The 20201-nt window shown below is 41.7% G+C and overlaps 1 protein-coding gene across 1 annotated transcript in view; it reads left to right on the top strand.

Annotated features, from left to right (window-relative positions):
- Window positions 1-20201, top strand: part of ALDH1L2 (aldehyde dehydrogenase 1 family member L2) — a 51634-nt gene that overhangs the window by 25142 nt on the left and 6291 nt on the right. Inside the window, exons 7-21 of the mRNA XM_084648724.1 lie at window positions 1630-1764; window positions 2767-2892; window positions 5558-5649; window positions 7062-7209; window positions 9177-9296; window positions 10579-10706; window positions 11125-11275; window positions 11775-11845; window positions 11964-12069; window positions 12560-12647; window positions 13498-13591; window positions 14672-14771; window positions 16289-16387; window positions 17174-17339; window positions 18311-18416. Coding sequence (XP_084504850.1) covers window positions 1630-1764; window positions 2767-2892; window positions 5558-5649; window positions 7062-7209; window positions 9177-9296; window positions 10579-10706; window positions 11125-11275; window positions 11775-11845; window positions 11964-12069; window positions 12560-12647; window positions 13498-13591; window positions 14672-14771; window positions 16289-16387; window positions 17174-17339; window positions 18311-18416 — 1730 coding nt within the window. The remainder of the gene's footprint in view (window positions 1-1629; window positions 1765-2766; window positions 2893-5557; window positions 5650-7061; window positions 7210-9176; window positions 9297-10578; window positions 10707-11124; window positions 11276-11774; window positions 11846-11963; window positions 12070-12559; window positions 12648-13497; window positions 13592-14671; window positions 14772-16288; window positions 16388-17173; window positions 17340-18310; window positions 18417-20201) is intronic.

The following is a 20201-nucleotide window of genomic DNA, read 5'->3' as shown; positions in this document are numbered from 1 at the left end:
TAGTGCCAGATACTGTAGGAAATAGCTAGACATTACTGTTCATAATGAGAAAAGGAGTACTTGTGGCACCTTAGAGACTAACAAATTTATTTGAGCATAAGCTTTTGTGAGCTACAGCTCACTTCATCAGATGCATTCAGTGGAAAGTACAGTGGGGAGATTTATATACATAGAGAACATGAAACAATGGGTGTTACCATACTCACTGTAACCAGAGTGATTGCTTAAGGTGAGCTATTACCTGTGGGGGGGGGAACCTTTTGTAGTCATAATCAAGGTGGGCCATTTCCAGCAGTTGACAAGAACGTCTGAGGAAAAGTGTGGGGTGGGGTGAGGAATAAACAAGGGGAAATAGTTTTACTTTATGTAATGAGATATGATGAGATATCACATAATGATAATGAGATACTAATGTCTCAAGGTAACACCAGAATATAATATTGCAAGCCATTGAAATACAAAATGAATTATTGTTAAAGGATTTTTGGCCTTGAATGCTGGAACCATTTACCAGAAAGAAAAGTACATCACCGTTTATCACAAAGCTGTTCTTTTCAATTTGATAAAAGGCAATATGTCCTTGATCCAAATGTTCCTTGTTTAAAATGTTTTAAAGTCATAGAATCATAGAAACATAGGGACTTCAAGAGGTCCTTTAGTCCAGCTCCCAGCACGGAGGCAGGAGTAAGTATATCGAGACCAGATTAAAGTTACTTTAATGGCTGCATGATAGTTGCTTAGCTACCAAACCAGCCTTTGGTTGGCTCTCCCTATGGGCTGGATTCTAATCCTACAGTCCAGCCTGAGTAAGAGGCAGCAGATAGCTGCACTACCCTAGGAGCAGGGCAGGAATCAGATTGTGACTTTGATAGTCACAGCCTGGTCCTGGTTCCTCCTTGCTCAGGATTGGGGAAGTCCTCTGCACCAGTCCATTTGCTAGCTCAGATTGCTTCCCTTTCTGCACTAGCTTCCTTGTGCTCACTGGGACCAGAGCCAAAACTCTGGCCCACCCACTTCGTATCGACCAGGATGAGTCAAGGTTGGGGGCGGAGTAGCAGCTTGCTGGCAGCTACTATCCCTCCCCTACAGGTTCTGGTGATGTAGGTAACCTGTCTAGGGAAGTAAGGGGGGCTCCTTGTGCCCTCTTTGGCCCCTGCACAGGTCCACAGCAGAGCTCACGGTTGAGTCCTAGTAAATAACGTTAGGAGATTTTCCAAGCATACTCAATTTAGTCATTATAATTATTATTTAATATTTATATTACCATATTGCTCACAGGCCCTAATCAGGATCTGCGCCGCACTGTGGTAAGCACTATGTAAACACTGAGATGGATACTGTGTTTGCCTCCCAAAGCTTGCAGTGTAAGAAGAAAAGAAACAAGGGCCTGGCCTGGTGTTAAGTAGCTGTCCCTCACAGGATTTTCCTGGGCTTGCATTTGGACAAAGAGTTGCATATGGTGGGTTGTGAAGCCCCACAGATAATATAGTCACACAATTTTTGCAGTTTACAAGTAAAGGGAACAAAAGGCCTGTCCCCCATTAACAGCCGGAAAACAGTGTCATTGCATTTTCAGCATGTTGAGAGAGATTTAGAGCCTATGCATCTGTCATTCATTTTGTTTTGTAGATGGTTACTTTCTATGGATCATCATTACTTGATGGACCAGTGCCTCCTGGACAACCGTTGGCAATAAAAGGCACCACAAAATCTGGGCTTATAGCCAAAAATGGCCTAGTTCTTTTTGGTAATGATGGAAAGATGGTAAGTGTTCAACAAGATAAATAGTGTAGCAGGGGCGCGGGGGGACACGGGTAAGGGAGGTGAAAAACTGTATGGACTGATCAACATTAGGAGAAAATGTAAACTGTATGGAAATTTCATGCCATTCAAATCCAAATGTAATCTTTGCAACGCTAGTGATAGCAGCCAGGTAATCAGCCATGAACATGTCAATCTTCTGTTATTTCATGAAGAGTGCTAAATGCTATTCTGTTCTTTATCTTAGGTATTGTCAGGATCCTGGGTGAAGGTAGGCAGGACTAGTAATGGGAGCTTGGGATCCCAGAACTGAAAGCAGGGTTCAGAGCCAGGATCAGAGTTAAGAATCAAGCTAATGGTTAAGTCAGAGTTATGAGCAAAGCTGAGGGTCAGAGACAGAATCAGGAATCTGGCCGATACTGGGTCCGTGTCAGAGTTCCAGGGGTCGATTGGGAGTCAGAATTGAAGTCAGAGCTGAGATCAGAACCAGGAGCTCACTAACAGGGAAGCAGGGTAGTCATGATGAGTAGCTAAGGATTCTCATTGTTGCCTGGGCACTTGCTGGTACGCCCCATGGACTTATACAGGAACAAGGTGCCAATCAGGGATTGCTAAAACCAGTGTCAGTCAGATTACTCTGGGTAGAACTTCCCGCGAACCTCAGCAGATTGTTTGCAGGGAGTAAGTAGGTTCCAGATGCCACCAGGTGGCAGCGTGGGAATGGTGGTTGTCCAGTAACCTTGCAGGTCTGTGTTCATGTCCCACTGATCCTTACAGGCATTTCCTTACCCCCCATCATATGTTAATTTCTATGATCTGTTAAATTGTACCTGTATTTACTATAGTTTGTGGTGAAGAAAATATTTAAAGATATCTTTATCACAGATTTGAGATTTCCTACCAGACACTTACTCATTTCATTATTATTTGAATTAACACATTAATTTCTCCTTAGTACGTTTTACAGCCTTTCCATCAACTTAAATCATATCCCCTCTTTTTCAGTTGTTGGTGAGAAATCTACAATTTGAAGATGGAAAAATGATCCCTGCATCTAAATACTTTTCATCTGATGACATGTCTGTCATAGAACTTACAGAAGAGGAGAAAAAGATGGCGGAAGATATCAAGGTAATTCTGTAAACTAGTTCAGCAGGATATTAGTTTACAGAAAAGCATTAAAGATGTCTAGGTACAGACATGATATAACTTTTATTTAAAGGTGCAAGTTATTTCTTAACAAAATATATACAAAAGTACAAGAATGAATGTTAAGCTATTGAAATTAGTTCAGATGTGTTTGGAGATCAGGGTAGGCGTTTACAAATGTATATATGGTCCTAGAAGCTTTTTCTTTAGATATAAGTGATTGATTCTAAAGACCAGGTCGAGAAGAGAATGGTTTTGGATTATATCCTATGAGTGGCAGACACACTTCAAAGCAGAGTCAGAGAACCAGCATGACCTCTCCCTCAACAATGGGGCCTTCAGACACCAAACAAACTGGAGAAGCTGGCATCATTTTTTTCATGGAAACATTCAGCAGCAAGATTTGATCCTATTTCTAAAACAGAATCTGCGGGCTTGTCTACACTGCTCCACAGTTCAGACTCTGGGGCCGTGAAGATCATTGCGCATGAAAGTGCTGTGCTGGACTCCCCGGTGGGGATGCTGCGGGTTCATACTCAAGGGTTCCTGTAACGGAATGCTACACTGTATTATACTGTTCAGTGTATATAGTGCACCATGTGTGACATCCCATATTTAACCTCAGCCATACGTGGCAGAACATTAAAGGATCTTACGGAAGACACATCTCTTGGGTCTCTCTCTGAGATGAAAGTCCTGTAGTCAGTCTTTATCTGATACAGAAGTCTGACCTGTACATGGCTGCATAGTGTAGACATAGCCTAAGAAACAATATTTCTTAGGGGTGTGAATTGCCCTATTTGACTCAGTGGAGACAACTTGAAACTGATTTGTAACAATTTAAATGTGCACATTCGCAGCAATTACACTGCCATTTTAACAGAAATATCCATCTAGAGTATTTATTCTATAGCACTACCTCGCAGCCCTTCCCCAGTGCCAAAAGTCCCTGCTGCACATACGCAACTACCAAATCCTCCAGTCCTCCTCAGCCCGCCCTCTTCACGCCTCAGGGGATCAGATCCTATACATCTAAAGTGGTGGTGTTATTTGGAAGATTAAGGTTATAAGAAAGATAGGCAAGAAAACTGTTGGTATTGCACTGTATTTTGCTGCATTGTTATACAACGTAATATTAGGGAAAATAATTTTCATGCACAACAGGAATATTTTTATAGTACTACTACTAATAATGGAACGTTATGCTGGAAGGTGCTAATGGCTGTCAAGTGGGTCTTTGAGCTTTAGACTATTGCAGATCTGGTTGAAGCCAATGGGTGTGCTAACCACCCTTCTTTCAGGCTAGGGGGAAGGAGCAGTTAAACCCATTTTATGTAACAATTGCTGGAAATAATGGGAGACTACCGCCCAAGATAACTGGCCACATAGCAAAATCTGAGCAGTTCCCTGGGAGTGATGGCAAATGCACAGCCTAAAAGGGATTGCTTGGCAAGCTGTGTGGTGAGAAGGTCACCAGGAAGCAAGAGAATGAAGCATGGCCCTGAGAGGGAGCAGAGGGACAGAGCTCCTTGGGCACAGGATTTTCTGCAGAGGCAGGCTTGGAAAATGTGAGCAAAGAAACTGCCTGCTGCTATTTGTTCCTACCGTGTTTGGGGAACCAGGACTTTGTGTACGTGCTCTGTAAACGGGTGGCGATTGGGGAGGGCATGGGGGGCATTGCCCCCCCAAACTAGAGGCAACACATGGGGGAGGACATGGAGTCATTTCTGCCTTCTATTTAGCACAGAGGTTTTCAAACTGGGTGGCCCGCTGCCCTAAGGAGATGTGCCCCACAGTTTGAAAACGGTCACCACCTGCGAGGAGCTAACAGATCGGAAGCTGCTGGGAGCTGCCCAGCCCGCAGCTCTCTTCCCTGTGGAAGCCGGATGCTGGCTGGGAATGGGCATCCCGGCAGTTCTTCAGCAGCTGATGCCCTATGTGCCAGTGCTCTCCTGCCCCCAACCCAGGTGCCTGTGCACTCTCCCACAACCTGGCAGCTGGGGCATATGTTCCTCCCTGGACTGGATGTCTCTGCTGGGACCTGTGGTAGCTGGAAGGTGGGGAGAGGAGAGCTGTCTGTTCCTACTTGCCTCCTAACAGCCAGCCTGATCTCCAGCCCCTCCCCAGGCTTCCGCTCTCACCTCTGTCCCCAATGCATGCATGCAGGGGTGGAAGCATAACCAGGTTCCACTCTCACCTTCATGAGATATTGTGGGAGAGGAAACATATATCAGCACCCACAATGTTTCCATGGCCCGCAACCTCATTCTGCTGCCCCTGATTGCAACAAAGAAATAGCTTGTACTCAGACAACTAATAACATCAGTTCCCCAGATCAAAACAAACCTGCAAAGCCCCGCATGCTGGCTAACTGCTCAGGCCAAAGGGTCAACAGTAATTTCATCTGCCACACTAAAAAAAATGCAAACTGTATACATGCAAATCATTAGCATGGTGGTTACAGCAAAAATCCTCATTTGCTTTTCTGGCTTCCTCTTTTATTATCCCTAGAAGTAATTGATTTTAAAGAAGCTGTTATGTTTAAAAATATACACACAGACCTAGGTTAGTGTCAGTGAACTGATGTTTTATGCCATTAGAGGGGTTTGTTTGTATTAATGCCTCATTTATTTTCTATACTTTTTAGTCCATTTGGAAGGGAATTTTGAGCAATGTTGCTGTAATTGAGGATTCTACAGACTTCTTCAAATCTGGAGCATCCTCGATGCATGTTGTCAGGTAACTTTTTTATATTTTAAATAGCCATGTTTCGAAGCGATAAATGATAGTTGTGACCTTGTTATGGTTCTCATGATATCTGTGATTTTTTCCTTTCCCCACTCTTCCCCAATCAGAAGTCACAAAACAGTAAAGAGAAAATGATTTTAAATGCATTTTTTCACCACACTCACCACTTCCTTTTCCTACTTCCAGAAACCTAATAAGGTGATCCCAGTGCCACATCAGATCCTTCACCGACCAAAGTCAGTGCAAGATTGGGCCCTTGCCCTGCTTACTCAAGCAATACTCCCGACTCTCATGACATTGTCCTCAATTGGAGTTTTGCCTGAATAACAAGGGCAGGATTAGCCCCAAAACTAAGGGAGTACCATGGCAGATATTTGTAGAGCTCTGACACAGCTAGTCCAAATCCGTGGGCCCAATTCTGCAGCTGTGTGCCGAACTTCCATTCAGATCAGTGGGGATATGCGCAAGGAGGGTTGAGCCCACTATTCCCAAATGCAGTGAGGTCACCATGCTGTGTCAGGTCACATCAGTGAGCATCGCTCCTTTCTTTACCCCAAATGTCCACAGCCATCACATGAGAAGCCCTTGAGAGTTTTACCAAAATCATTGCTATTAATAATCCACCAAATATGACATGATTCACAACTCCTGAGCTGCACTAAATAGAGTGAACAATACCTGCATGAGGTAACAGTGCTGGGAGCTAGCCAGTCAGCTGATCTCTCTGGCACTAATTTGTTTCCCCAGAGAGGTCTGAATGGGGAATGGAATGGAATCTGCTAATCAGACTGGGTGAGCTAATGGATTAATTAGCCCATCATCTGAGGAGTGATTAAAAAGGCACAGGAAGGAAGTGCAAGGGGAGAGGAGCAGGGCTGAGTCCAAGTCCAAACTTTGAGAGCTCTCAAGGAAGGGAGACCACTTCTCCTCTCAGACCCCCGGGGACAGGGCTGATGATACAAGGGACACTGCAAATAGCATTGTTGCACAGAACTGTAAGGGGGTTGGCACAGGAATCTGAACTAAACGGCACTGTGTGGATAACTAACTGGTGAAGTCTGAGCAGTTTCTGTGAAGCTAGAAGGCAGGAACGGAGTGCACCCTGTTACATGGGACACAATGTTCATCATTTGCCATTTATCCCTAAAATGTTACCTCAGAGTATTTCAAAGCCATTGGGCCAAATTCTGACCCTAATAACACCTCCACAATTGCTGTGTACAACTGAGGACCCCATATAGCCCAATGGCTAGCAGTAATACAGTACAGCTACAGAGTAATAGCATGCACACAAAAAAGCCAACACATTGTACACAACCAACCAAAACCCTACTCCAAATAATTGACTGTCTCAACAATACTTCAGTGTAAAGATCAACCTACTATTTCTCTGCAATTTTCAGAATGATTGAAGAGATCAAACAAAAATATGGTGGACTTCAGCTGCAAAATGAAGATGTGTATATGGCCACTAAGTTTGCAGACTTTATTCAGATGGCTGTGAGGAAACTGAGGGGAGAGGATGAAGAAGAAGAATTAGTCATAGATTATGTAAGCCTTTTTTGGTTTTATTGACATTTTACCCACTTTCTTTGATGGAGTGTTGGGTTCGTTTCTGTAGTTTGCATTTATTTGTGACTGGGGATGGAGGTGAAATTTGGTGAATTCCATTGCTCATGAAACTGGGAGATCAATAGCAGTGGATGGATTCATGCGTATTGCACACGTAGGTATTGTAAACTTCCTTAGAGTGCCTTGCTCATGTATCTCTGTCATCATGCCCACAAAAAATCTGCTTTTCTGAGGAAAACAGCAACAGACTCTCCTCCAAGGAACCCTAGCATGGGGCGGAGGGGGATATGATAGAGATACATAAAATCATGACCAGTGTGGAGAAAGTAAATAAGGAAGTATTATTTACTCCTTCTCCTAACACAAGAATTACAGGGCACGCAATGAAATTAATAGACAGCAGGTTTAAAACAGACAAAAGGAAGTATTTCTTCACACAATGCAGTCTACCTGTGGAATTCTTTGCCAGAAGATGTTGTGAAGGCCAAGCCTATAACAGGGTTCAAAAAAGAAATAGATAAATTCATGGAGGATAGGCCCATCAATGGCTGTCCAGGATAGGTAGGGATATAAAACCAAATCAAGCTACAATCTTTGCCTAAGCAGCTTCTTCACTTACATCAAGCTATGAGCATCTCCAGTCACTCAGGCAGGAGGATTGACCACTTTTTACAGAATCAGAGAGTGCTTATCACGTTGTCCCCAAAGAGATGGATAACAAAGGAGTCCCCTTTGTTCCCTTCCATAGTCCAGAAAACTTTTGAAATGTATTCTTTGAAAAGTAAACCAAGACAAAGTTCCTCTCCCCTGCTGCTTGTTCTTTGGGCACCAAGCTCTTTCTTCATCCTCTTGTCAATTTGCTTTCTCAGTTGACTTGATCACTTTCTTTACCTTAGATGCAACTGTACTTTCATTGTCCTTTGCTTGTGATTAAGCCATGCTGTTTTCTCATAACTAGAGCCATGCAGACAGGTAAATCTATATTCCTTTGTTAAGGGCAGGCTTGTTTATCAGCTGCCTCCAAAACATATTACAAGAACTTATTTCCAGCACACATACATAAAGTCTTTATGAACAACTTGTACATACATCATGCAACAATATTCGTGACCAGCATGTCACCCGTTTTCATATGATACCTTACAGGTCCCTGCTTGGCTAAATATTCTGCCAACATTGTGTTGGATGAGCCCTTTACTAATTGACATAAAGGAGCTCTGAGAGTCACAGTAACTTTAAACACATAAGTAGGGCTGTTGACTTCAGTTGGATTATAAACCTACTTAGTCACACACCTATTTTAATACCTTGCTGTATTGAGGCTCTAATGATGATTTGATCCTGGATATCCACTAGTAAAACCATACAGATTAATTAATCCATTTAATAATTTGGGCTCATCTCCTCGGAGGAAGTACAATTCCTATTTAGTTTTGCCTTAGCGATGGATACTGACAGCCATATATGCTGTATTGCCAACCCCAAATGTTCAAAAATTATGAGTCAGGCTCACCAAAAATCATGAAAAGAAAAGGAGGACTTTTGGCACCTTGGAGACTAACCAATTTATTTGAGCATAAGCTTTCGTGAGCTACAGCTCACTTCATCGGATCCTCCTTTTCTTTTTGTGGATACAGACTAACACAGCTGCTACTCTGAAACCTGTCAAAAATCATGAGATTGGCTTTAAAATCATGAGATTAAGTAACAATAGATTTGGGGTTCTTTTTATTTGCTTTCTGCTTTTTCAGCCTTTAGGGTGCACCGAGCTCACATTTTGAAGCCTTCTCCATAGCAACAAGAGCTAGAATTTTTTTTTTTTTAAGAATGAAGGCTGAAATCATCACATAGCCACTTGACTCCAGGAGCTGGTGCTTTAAGGAAAACAATAATGGTCATGAGACTCATGACAAAATCGTGAAATGTTGTGTTTCTTTCACTGATAGGTTTCAAAAAATGTTAACAATATGAATGTGAAGATGCCTTACCAGTGTTTTATAAATGGACAGTTTATGAATGCTGAAGAGGGAAAAACATATGACACTATAAACCCAACAGATGGATCAGTGAGTAATTTCTGCATGTGATAAATACTGGCTTATTCTGAATACTACATTTCTGGATAAATAATCTGAAACATTAAAAGGATATTGCCAAGTTGAAAATTATGTAGTACATTTAAAAAGAATCCTTTACTATTTTACAATCAAAACTTTTTAAAAAATTTCTTCAACTTTTAGTTATCTTGAAATGTTAATAATTTAATCTAATTTACTTTTCAGTTTTTATGCTTTTTATTCACTTTTTGCATTTTAGGCAGCATAGTGAAAACTGGCTGATTAATTTCACTATGTTTATAATCTGTTTTAAGTCAGTTTCACTAGCAGGTTCTCATACTTTGCAGACAGAGCAGGGGGGTACTTATTTGTTCTTTTAAAAAATGTTTCCACTGGGATTTTTGTTAGTGTCTTGAGCACATTTCTCTTGGTCAGAAGTTTTGTAAAAGTTTAGGGGAAATTTGCCTTGAAAGTGTCCTTTTAAATCACTTTTTAAAATGACTTCTCAATATGCATATTTTTTTTCCAAAAAGTACCAAATCTTGGCTGAGCAACTGTTAACTGAAAAGTTATAAATAACAGCCCTGATTATGATCTCATATATGCCACAGTAAATCAGGAAAAAAGAAAAGGAGTACTTGTGGCACCTTAGAGACTAACAACAATTGGTTAGTCTCTAAGGTGCCACAAGTACTCCTTTTCTTTTTGCCAATACGGACTAACACGGCTGCTACTTTGAAACCTGTAAATCAGGAGTAACTGAATTCCACTTAAGTCAATGGAGCTAGTTATACCATTATTAATGAGGCCAGAACCAAGTACAGCCTGAGCAGTTTGGTATTCTCTTAAGGCATCTTAAATATAAGTTTCCATCTATGGTGATACCTGTAACAAATACACCATTCCAGGGAGGCAATATCCAGATGGTATTCTAGAATTTTTAGGCATTCTATTGTCGTGCCAGACACTAAGCTTTTCCACGTCTTCATTGTCACATCAGTAAGTTAATGTGATCTTTGAAGAAATAAAATAAGTCATGAGGGTGTGCTCTGCTGTTAGCAGAGTTTGAGGAAAGAGGGATCCAGAATTCTGGCTGTTCACACAATCCTCCGAATTCCACCACCATCAATGGTGTCTGAGCTTTTCTGAACCTGATTGATCCATGCATAATTGGTAGCCATTAGAAAATTAAATGTTTGTTTATATTTAAATTTAAAAAAAAAGAGAGAAAGGAAGTATTGCATGTAACACCACTTTAAATGTGAGCTAACACTTAGCTGTCTTGTGACAGATAATAGCAAAGGTGTCTTATGCTTCAGTGGCTGATGTTGACAAGGCAGTAGCAGCAGCAAAAGATGCATTTGAAAATGGTGAATGGGCAAGAATGAATGCAAGGGAAAGAGGGAGATTAATGTACAGGTATGTAAGGGGTGTTGCTATATTTGCTCATGGTTCTTAACTTTATTTTACTTCCTCTGAAAAATCCATCTGAATCTGATGGACGTTCCTTGTCCTAGGGTTAGAGTGGCCATGTTTCAGAATTGCGGGGGAGGGGTTAGGGGCTCTGGGATATGGTTACTTTGACTTGGTCTCTGTATTGCAGTGTGGATGTCAGAGCATTTTTAAGTCAATGAAAAAACTCCCATTGACTTTATTGGGTATTTGGCCCTTATTTAGGTTAACAAATAGCCAAAGGTCCCAATCCTGAAGTCAATGGAAATTTTGCCTGAGTTGCAGTATTTTGCAGTCCCACATCATGTTTGTAAGTTAGGTATAGTTGGAGGTGTCGTTTCCCAGTGTTGTTGTTTTTGATTCTCACTTGTGTTTTAATTAAAAGACTTGCTGACCTGATGGAAGAACACCAAGAGGAATTAGCAACAATTGAGGCCATTGACTCAGGAGCTGTCTACACTTTAGCTTTGAAGACCCATGTAGGAATGTCTGTGCAAACATTCAGATACTTTGCTGGATGGTGTGACAAAATTCAGGCAAGCTAATATTTGTCAGCAGTTACCCAAAGTCAGAAACAAATTACAATGCTTCTGTATACTTATTCTTTACTGGTACTGCCTTTTGCTTGTACAGCCCAGAAGAACAACTTTAACACAGGGAAATGAGGCATTCAAAATTATGGGTGACAGAATTAGAATTTTACCTAGTAAGAGTCTTCCTGGAAACATGATAGGAGCATATTATGCTTCCTATTGGGGAAAAAGGGATTTAGAGTCTAACTCGTGGTGCCAGATAAGCTGGTTAAGAATGTGAAGTGCTGTAGAGGAGATGTACCTCCTATTCTTGGTAGAAGGTTATACAGTAGCAATATTCCAGCATCTTTCTCTCTCTGGCATCCCATTAACAGAACAAATCTGGCTGTGACGCCTTCCATGATGGCAGTGATTTTTCTGAAACAAACATGGTTAGGTAATTGGTGCATTTTAGTTTTCCTTTCTAGAGATATACTCTTTAAATCCATTGTCTTTCTTTTAGGGGTCTACAATCCCGATTAGCCAAGCACGCCCAAACCATAACCTAACATTCACCAAGAAGGAACCCATAGGGTAAGGCTGTTGTCTTCTTCCTAATGACTGCAGACTAGTTTTAACCTTGACAAATAGAAAATCCTTTCAAAAACTGTTATGAAAATGTAACTTTTTTCATATTTTTCCCGATCTTAAGAGTCTGTGCAATTGTTATCCCCTGGAATTACCCACTGATGATGCTTGCATGGAAGAGTGCAGCATGCTTGGCTGCAGGCAACACGTTAGTTCTCAAACCAGCACAGGTAAAATCAAAAGGGAAAATGCAAATTATGGGTGTTATCCTCCAGTCCCTACTCATGCAAAGCTTCCATTCACTCCATCCATTGACTGACCTGTTGCATGCTGTAAAAAAACATGTAAAGCAGTAGCTATTCCCACACTGATACAAGGCACTCATTGTCTTCACTAGTACTCTTGGCACCCTCAAATTAGAGAATACATTAAATCTTTCTGTTTGTCTGTCGATGTCTTTGTTGTATGGAGCTATGGTTAGGGAAGAGGGGGAGAGGAGGTTGCACTGTGAGATGCATGTGTACTCAGAATATAGTTAATCTTGGACGTGAACAACATGAACTCCTTTTTCTAAGGGAATGTCACTTTGTCAGCTTTGTAAAAATATGAACTAATGTAAGATTCATATTGCAATAGGCTAAAACGTATTGCACATTAAATACTTCACGATATATTTAACTAAAATAGCAGACCTAATCTGACTATTTTGTACATACTTAGGTGACTCCTTTGACTGCCTTAAAGTTTGCAGAGCTCTCAGCTAAAGCAGGATTTCCCAAAGGCGTTGTAAATATTCTGCCTGGTTCAGGTAAAGCATTGACCTAATTATTTTTCTGTACAAAATATAGTTCGGTATGAACTGTACTTGAGAACAGTTAAGTAAAGGACTGAGGTGAGGTGAAGTTGTTGGTGATCTAGCTTTTCACCTCTGCAGACCAGTCAGGTGAAAACTGCGGAGTGGACTTCTCCTCCTCCTTAGTGGATCTTTGTTCACATTACAAAACTGATCCATCATTGCACATGTATTCTCTGAGCTGAATGGGGAATGACTGTGGTGCTAGCCAGGGCTGTTTACCCCTCATTTACACATTCCTAATTCAAACAAAAAATATATAAATCGTCAAAGAACCGTTTATAATACAGAGAAACATAATGCTATTGATTGTAGGACTCCTCTTATTCTCCAAAGCTTGTTACCAGTAGGAAATATTTCAATAAGATTGTGAGAAATCTAGTTAGCTAAGTGTGACAGATTAGTCGGTGGAGACAATTTAACATTACATCAGCTAATTCACCTCCTCACAATCATGTTTAGACATAAGATTTCCTAGTGAAGACAAGCCCCAAGATAACTGTGGGGCTGATTCAGTGAAACAGTACATATGTCAGCTGATCCGAGTTTAAAATATAAACTGGGTTATTCTCTCAGCAGTCCAAGTATCAGAGATGAAGTTCTCGACTCCATTGGTGAAGGGAGGGATTTGTGCCATTGTGGTTTTAGTTTTATTAATCTGAGGTGTTAATAGTAACATAAGTAAGGATACTTCTTTTTGAAATTAGATGCTATTTAACCTGACAGGCCTACTGGACTATTAGAATGTTAAGAATTGTATGTACATTTTCCAATTAGTTGTTTCCCATATAACACGATAATACAGGTGGTTTAGTGGGACAGCACTTGTCTGAACACCCAGATATCCGCAAACTTGGATTTACTGGTTCAACTCTTATTGGTAAACAGATCATGAAGAGGTATTGTATTCATTATATTCAGAAGATGTTTTAGATCTTTTTTATACTGTAGATTAATCAATGTTTGTTTCCTGCATTGATGTGCAAACTACATCTTGCACATAATATTAAAATGACATGAAGACTGTGGATGGGAATATATTTAGTCATTTGTCTTCATTAAAAGGTGGAAATATCATTTGCTATTAAGTCCAACTGTCCAAAACCAAAAATAGATATATGCTATACATTTTCACCAGTTGATCTTAGGGAAAATAATTTCATTACTAAAAGATGTCTGAATGTTAATTTTACACACCGTATATACTAGTTCATAAACAGAATTTTTTTACTAAAAAAAGGAAGCATCAGAGAAGGGGGGTCAGCTTATGAATGGTTATAGAGAGGGGGGAGTGGTGGGACACAGCCCCCTCCCCCTGCAACACAGCCAGCAGAGCCAGAAGGGAAGAGGTGGGGCCAGAGTCTCTCCTCTTCTGGCCACACGGCTCTCCCCAAGCCTCTGAAGCAGCTACAGCTCCAGGGCTGGCAGGCTGTGGCCGTACTGCCTGGCCTGCCGGAGCAGCTAGGGCCAGGCCAGAGACATCCTCCCCTGGCCCACTCCACCTAAGGTGGGAAGGGATGGGATGGGGAGAGTGTGGGGGTCCCGGGCTAGGGGTGGGGTGGAATGGGGTTACATGGGGAAGGGTCATGTGGGGAGGTCCCGAGTTAGGGATGGGGTCACGTGGGAGGTGGTCACAGGGGTTACTTCCCTGACCCCCAGTTTCTCCCCCCCTCAAAAAAAATTTCCCCACCAGTTGCTGTCCCGGCCCATTAAGGTAAGCCACTGGCAGGCCAGGACACTTTGTTTACTTAGGTTTACCTCTGTGCCTGCGGATGCTTGAGGTAAACAAATGTCTCAGCCCACTAACGGCTTATCCTGATGCCTGGGAGCCAAAGTTTGCCGACCCCTGAATTATAGGGTCGGCTTATGAATGGGTCATAAAATTTGCCATTTTTACTTATCCATCTTGGGGGGGTCGGCTTATAAACGAACTGGCTTATGATCTAGTATATACAGTAATTATTTACAACTTTCCATAGCTGTGCAGTCAGTAATCTGAAGAAAGTCTCCCTTGAACTTGGTGGTAAATCCCCACTGATCATTTTTGAGGACTGTGAACTTGACAAAGCTGTGAGAATGGTAAGGTTACTTCAAAGTAAAACATGTTCAAAACCTTGTAAATGCATCATATTAAGAAACAATGTTCTAATTCCCTTTCTCACATGCACCCCTCCTCAAGGCTTGCTAAAACACGCAAGAGGATAGCCACAGTTTAAGCCTCATACAGTATGTTGAAGCAGGGCTCCCCTTCTCTAGGCTGTATGCCAACACAGTTTAAACTTTCGGGGCTTATTCAAAAAGACATGAATGTTCTCCAAAAAAAAAATTAAAAAAGAGTAAAGGTGGAAAGTGTGTTTCCATGGAATCATGTTAACACTGCAAAAAAATTTATTTTACAAAAAATTGACTCTTAAAACCCCTCCAAATGCTTAAAAAAAAAAGTCTGGAAATTAAGTCGAGATTCAGTCAGTTCCGCACTGCCATGTAATCCTTAATGACTCACTATCACCCACATGCGTAACTTATACTTCCCATCCAACCTTAACATCTGTCTTCTAAAATTTGCAAAAATATATGCATAGAGGAAAATTAGTAGATTATAAGATCCTATTTCCTACTGAAGGGATCTATTTCCAATGTAACTCTAGCATATGCTACATCACTCATTACAAAAAGACTTAGTTGCTACATGATATAGTTAGTTTAGGCCCTAATCCTACAGTTAGGTCTGCTATTGTGAACCCCCATACCTAGATAGAGCCCCATTGAACTCAAACAACTTTGTGCTATTGCATGAAATACAAAACAGTGAAGCTGACTCTCCAATCCATTTTTTATTGTCCAGGAAGAGTTAAAAGGGGGGAGGGGAGGAGAACAGCATGCACTATGAAAAGCAAATTGATTTTTGAAAATCTCTTTATGGTTTGATCATCTGAGATAGTGCGAGAGCCAGTCAGAGAATGGAAACAAATTTTTTCATGAAAGTATTTTTTCCCATTAAAAAAACACGTTTTCTTTTAAAGTTTTCTGATGGTCACTGGTTAGTAACAGGGGCAAATTGTCCCTCCTCCATGAGGCCTGAGTCCATAGGCTTGATGTAGGGGAGGTTCTTTGTGCATTTGACAGGATGGGAACACATACTTCTCCACTGGGTCACATGCTGTGACTGCTCTCATAGCCCTCCATAAGGGGAGTGGATCAGCAGAGTTGTGTATTCATCAGCCTTGCTTCCAAACTCCTTTTCCATGATGCTGCACAGTGTCTCTATGGAGCTTCGCTCAACAGTGTGCAGGGAGTGTGCACCTCCCTAAATCCTGCCTCCACACACAGCAGCTCCACTGCATCCAGGGCCATCTCTGTTCATGCACGTGTTTATGTTGAGAAGGTAGAGGGAAGAAGAGTAGGATTTACCCCAGAGGTAAGAAAACATTTTTATTTTTTCAATTAGTTTTATGCTGATATTGCCCTTTTAAAGAAGAGTTCTATACATGGATAGATCCATCCATAGGAGAAAAAAAAGAATGTAGCCCCAGGGAATAGCTGGAGTGGGAAATTAATAAAACCAAGTATCAGTATAGTGTTTTCTTCTGACACAGGGCATGGGAGCAGTATACTTCAACAAGGGAGAAAACTGCATTGCAGCTGGCAGACTGTTTGTGGAAGAATCAGTTCACGATGAATTTGTTAGGAGAGTGGTAAGATATTTAAAGGGCTCATGTTCAAAATAAATTCTGCAGTAACAATGTAAAGCGAAGATCAAGTCATTTTATACACACACACACACACACAAGTTTCTGTATCATGCAAGTTATTTAAACTTTCAATCGCTGCTGACGCTGGGAAATCATGATTCCTATCATGAAGCAATGAAAAGGGTGTGCAAATAGGAGACACTTGCCCAAGAAATGCAGTGAGAAGTGACACACTTATAAAGAGACGTTATCCTATCAACTATATCTCTACATTTGGGTAAGCAAAAATTGCCAAATTTGTATCCATGAAACTTAAGACCACTGTGAATATGGGAAAAAAATATGGTAAGATTGGAAGTATAGCAGGGATCATACAAGAGTATCTAATGTTCACCATTAAAATTTCAACACTGCTGTGTGAAAACTCAGTTATTTATTGCTATTTAGACTAGGAAATAACTTCAGTATCTTGTTTACCACACTGTTAACTTAATAAACAATGACATTCTCAATGCCAGACACAGTAGCAGAAGAAATTTAAAAATGAATAACTAAAAACAATGGTCAAGATTTTCAAAAGTGACTAGTGATTTTGGGTGCCCAACTTGAAACAGCTTAAAAGCCTGCTTTTCAGAAAGTGTTAAGTACTCCTTCTGAAAATTGGGTCCCTTCAAGGGGTCTTAAACTTGGGCACCCCAACACTGAAGTACTATAGTCACTAGTCACTTAAAAAAAATTGGCCAGTGTGTCATACTATGTAACTTTTCATTTTAATTGGGTAACCTGTAGGTGGAAGAAATCAAAAAGATGAAAATTGGTGACCCACTCGATAGAGCAACAGATCACGGTCCACAGAATCACAAGGCTCATCTGGAAAAGCTGCTGGAATATTGTGAAATTGGAGTGAAAGAAGGAGCGACATTAGTGTACGGAGGAAGACAAGTATGTAGACCAGGTAAAATACTACCTGGAGATGTTTTGAATTTTTACATTTTTAAATAAAAGCCCACATGGTTCCCTCTGTTGTGTAGCACAAAGAGGAATAAACTCATGGAAATACAGTACAACATGAGCTGAAGGACAGCTACATGGTATCTTTCCCACTGCCACCAAGGTAGAGGACTCTATGAAGTATACCTAAATAAAGTAGGGTGTCAGTGTCCTGGAGAAAATCACTTGGCATAAAGACCTGGAAGAAAGAGATGGCTCATACTGAAGAACTCTTCAAATATTTACATGTAAGGAGAAACTCAGCCTGTTGTACAATATTTCTTTGCTAGTACTGGCTTTCATATAGAGACGAAGGGGAATAGTCCTCACTTGATACATACGACTTTCATAGCACAGCTTCCATATAGCATTAATAGAAGTTGTGCAGCTGACACACCAGAAACTAAATTGAGACTTAGGTCAGGTCTACACTAAAAACTTTTGCCAGCATAGTAACATCGGTGAGGGATGGGGGTTTTTGGTGATTTTTTTTTTGGCGATAGTTTTATAGTGGCAAAAGCCCTAGTGTAGATACAGTTATACCGATTAAAAATGACTTTTGCCGGCATAGCTTATTTTGTTCAGGGAATGGCATAACTTATTCCAGCAAAAGCACTTTTTTGCTGGTACAAACTGAATCTTGACTAGGAGAGTTTGTTGATATATCTGTAACAGCAAACCTTTCCCTCTGTACACCTGGCCTGTACCTCTAGCAAAATAGAACTTCTGGTGTGAAAGTGTCTGTACATACTGGTTTTCTTTCTCTAAAGAAAATTTAGAGTGGATATTTACATCTGCTGCTTAGGCTTATACAATACTTAGCTCAGAATATGGAAAACGGAGTGTGGTACTGTGTAGATAGAGAAGGAGAGAATACAAACTAAAAAAATATTTTACTTGCATGCAAATGATGCCCTATCTGTGTCCTCTGTTTAGGTTTCTTCATGGAACCCACTGTATTTACAGATGTTGAAGACCATATGTACCTTGCCCAGGAAGAATCCTTTGGTCCTATTATGGTAATTTCAAAGTTTAAGAATGGGTACGTTCTGTTCTATTTTAAATAATAGCATTTTGTTTTACTTCATCACTTTCACCTTGTGCTGTGATCCTGCCAAATCTCATAAGGTCACGCTGAGACATTGTGCTGATAGGAATCCTCTAAGCAGGGGTGAAAGTAACTTAAAGGACTTACCGTTACGCTGGAGTCCTGAGCAGGGGGTGTGGCCTTGACCGGAAGAGGCGGGGCCTTTAAAAACCCAAGCTCTTTAAATCAAGATTTAAAGGCCCCAGGGCACCGACTGCGGCTGGGAGCCCCAGGGCCTTTAAATCACTCCCAGAGCTGCCAGCTGCAGAGGCGGCTGGGAGCCCCAGGGATCGGGGTGATTTAAAGGGCCCTGGGCTCCAGCTACCGCAGCGGAGCTCTGGGCCCTTTAAATCACTGCCAGAGCCCTGCCGCTGCCACCCCGGGGCTCCGGCAGTGGGGCTCGAGTAGCGGCGGCAGGGCTCCGGCGGCGCTTTAAAGGGCCCAGGGCTCTGGCCGCTGCGGGGAGCCCTGGGCCCTTTAAAGTGGCAGCCTGGGGAAGCCAGTCCGGTCTGGCATGGCGTACTGGCTCTTGCCGGTACACCATACCAGACCATACCGGCTTACTTTCTCCTCTGCCTCTAAGGAACAGATAGGTGTAAAAGATAGCATTTAGTACAGACTGCTCTTCTCAGTTGCCACAGAACCAAAGCTACAGCAGGGTGGTAAGGGATACTACATTGCTGGTGGCATCATCTTTTACATGAGATTAAATAGCCAGTGGCACTTTTTGCAAAGTAAGGGTAGTTAAATGCAGTGTCCTAACCAAGCTACAAAACTTATGTTCTTCCTACGGTATCTCAGTTCCCCCTGCAGATTCTGGTGGCTCAGTTACTCTTCTTTGTTACAAACTGTTGTGTCACATTACTGTGTGCTGTTTAACTACGACTGTATTTTGTTCCAGAAGTGGGTACATTCCAGTAAGGGGTGAGACAATCCCTGTGTTTAGTTTGTGGACCAGTTTACTAGAGTATGTCTACACTGTATGCTTTTTTCAGTGGCATGTAGAGTACATACATGGGTAGCTACCTAGCACCGGTATAAGTAGCAGTGTAGACTGTGAGGCATGCTTTAGGCGAGTAAAGCCACGTCTTAAAGGTATGGGTATGTACTCAAGTACACACCCTACATAGTTTTCTACTCACCGCAAGCCATGTCTCCCTGTCTGCACTGCTGTTTTAGCAGTGTAGTGTCCCGCTGTCTCCCCACTGCTGGAGCCTTTCTCTGTCACGGAAAAAGATTCCAGCAGCAGGGAAAGACTCTAGCAGGGGGGTTTGCCCATGCCCCGCCCCCGTCAGAGCCTTTCCTAACCACAGTGAAAGGCTCCTGCAGCAAGGAGCTGCCTCCTCTCTCCAACAGTGTGGACACAGCCCATTTTTCACTGTGGCATGTTGCTACATATATGCTACGTGCGGCTGCCAGTGCTGTGTAGTGCAGATGTAGCCTTAGTGATCTGGAATGAAATTTACTGGGGTGAGCTTCAGCCGGGTGCGGGGAGCAGGGGGAGAACACTGTATAAACTTAATGGAATTATTTCCAGGGGCCTTAATTTTTCTAGTTTGAAAATACAGTATTAAGCTTTTGACTAAATAGAACACACTCTCAATCTGTGAACTGCCACGTTAAAAGGTGGTTAAATCAAGCTAATTAGATGCCGACTCCATGGTTGTTCTAAGGCTGGAGCACTCACAGGAAAAAAAATAGTGGGTGCTCATCACTCACTGGCCACAGCTGTTTGCCAGC

This window comes from Lepidochelys olivacea (assembly GCF_965140295.1).
Source record: "Lepidochelys olivacea isolate rLepOli2 genome assembly, chromosome: 1".
Classification (NCBI taxonomy): Eukaryota; Metazoa; Chordata; order Testudines; family Cheloniidae; genus Lepidochelys; species Lepidochelys olivacea.
Note: the sequence above shows the minus strand (reverse complement) of the source record. Positions and strands in the feature narration are given on the sequence as shown.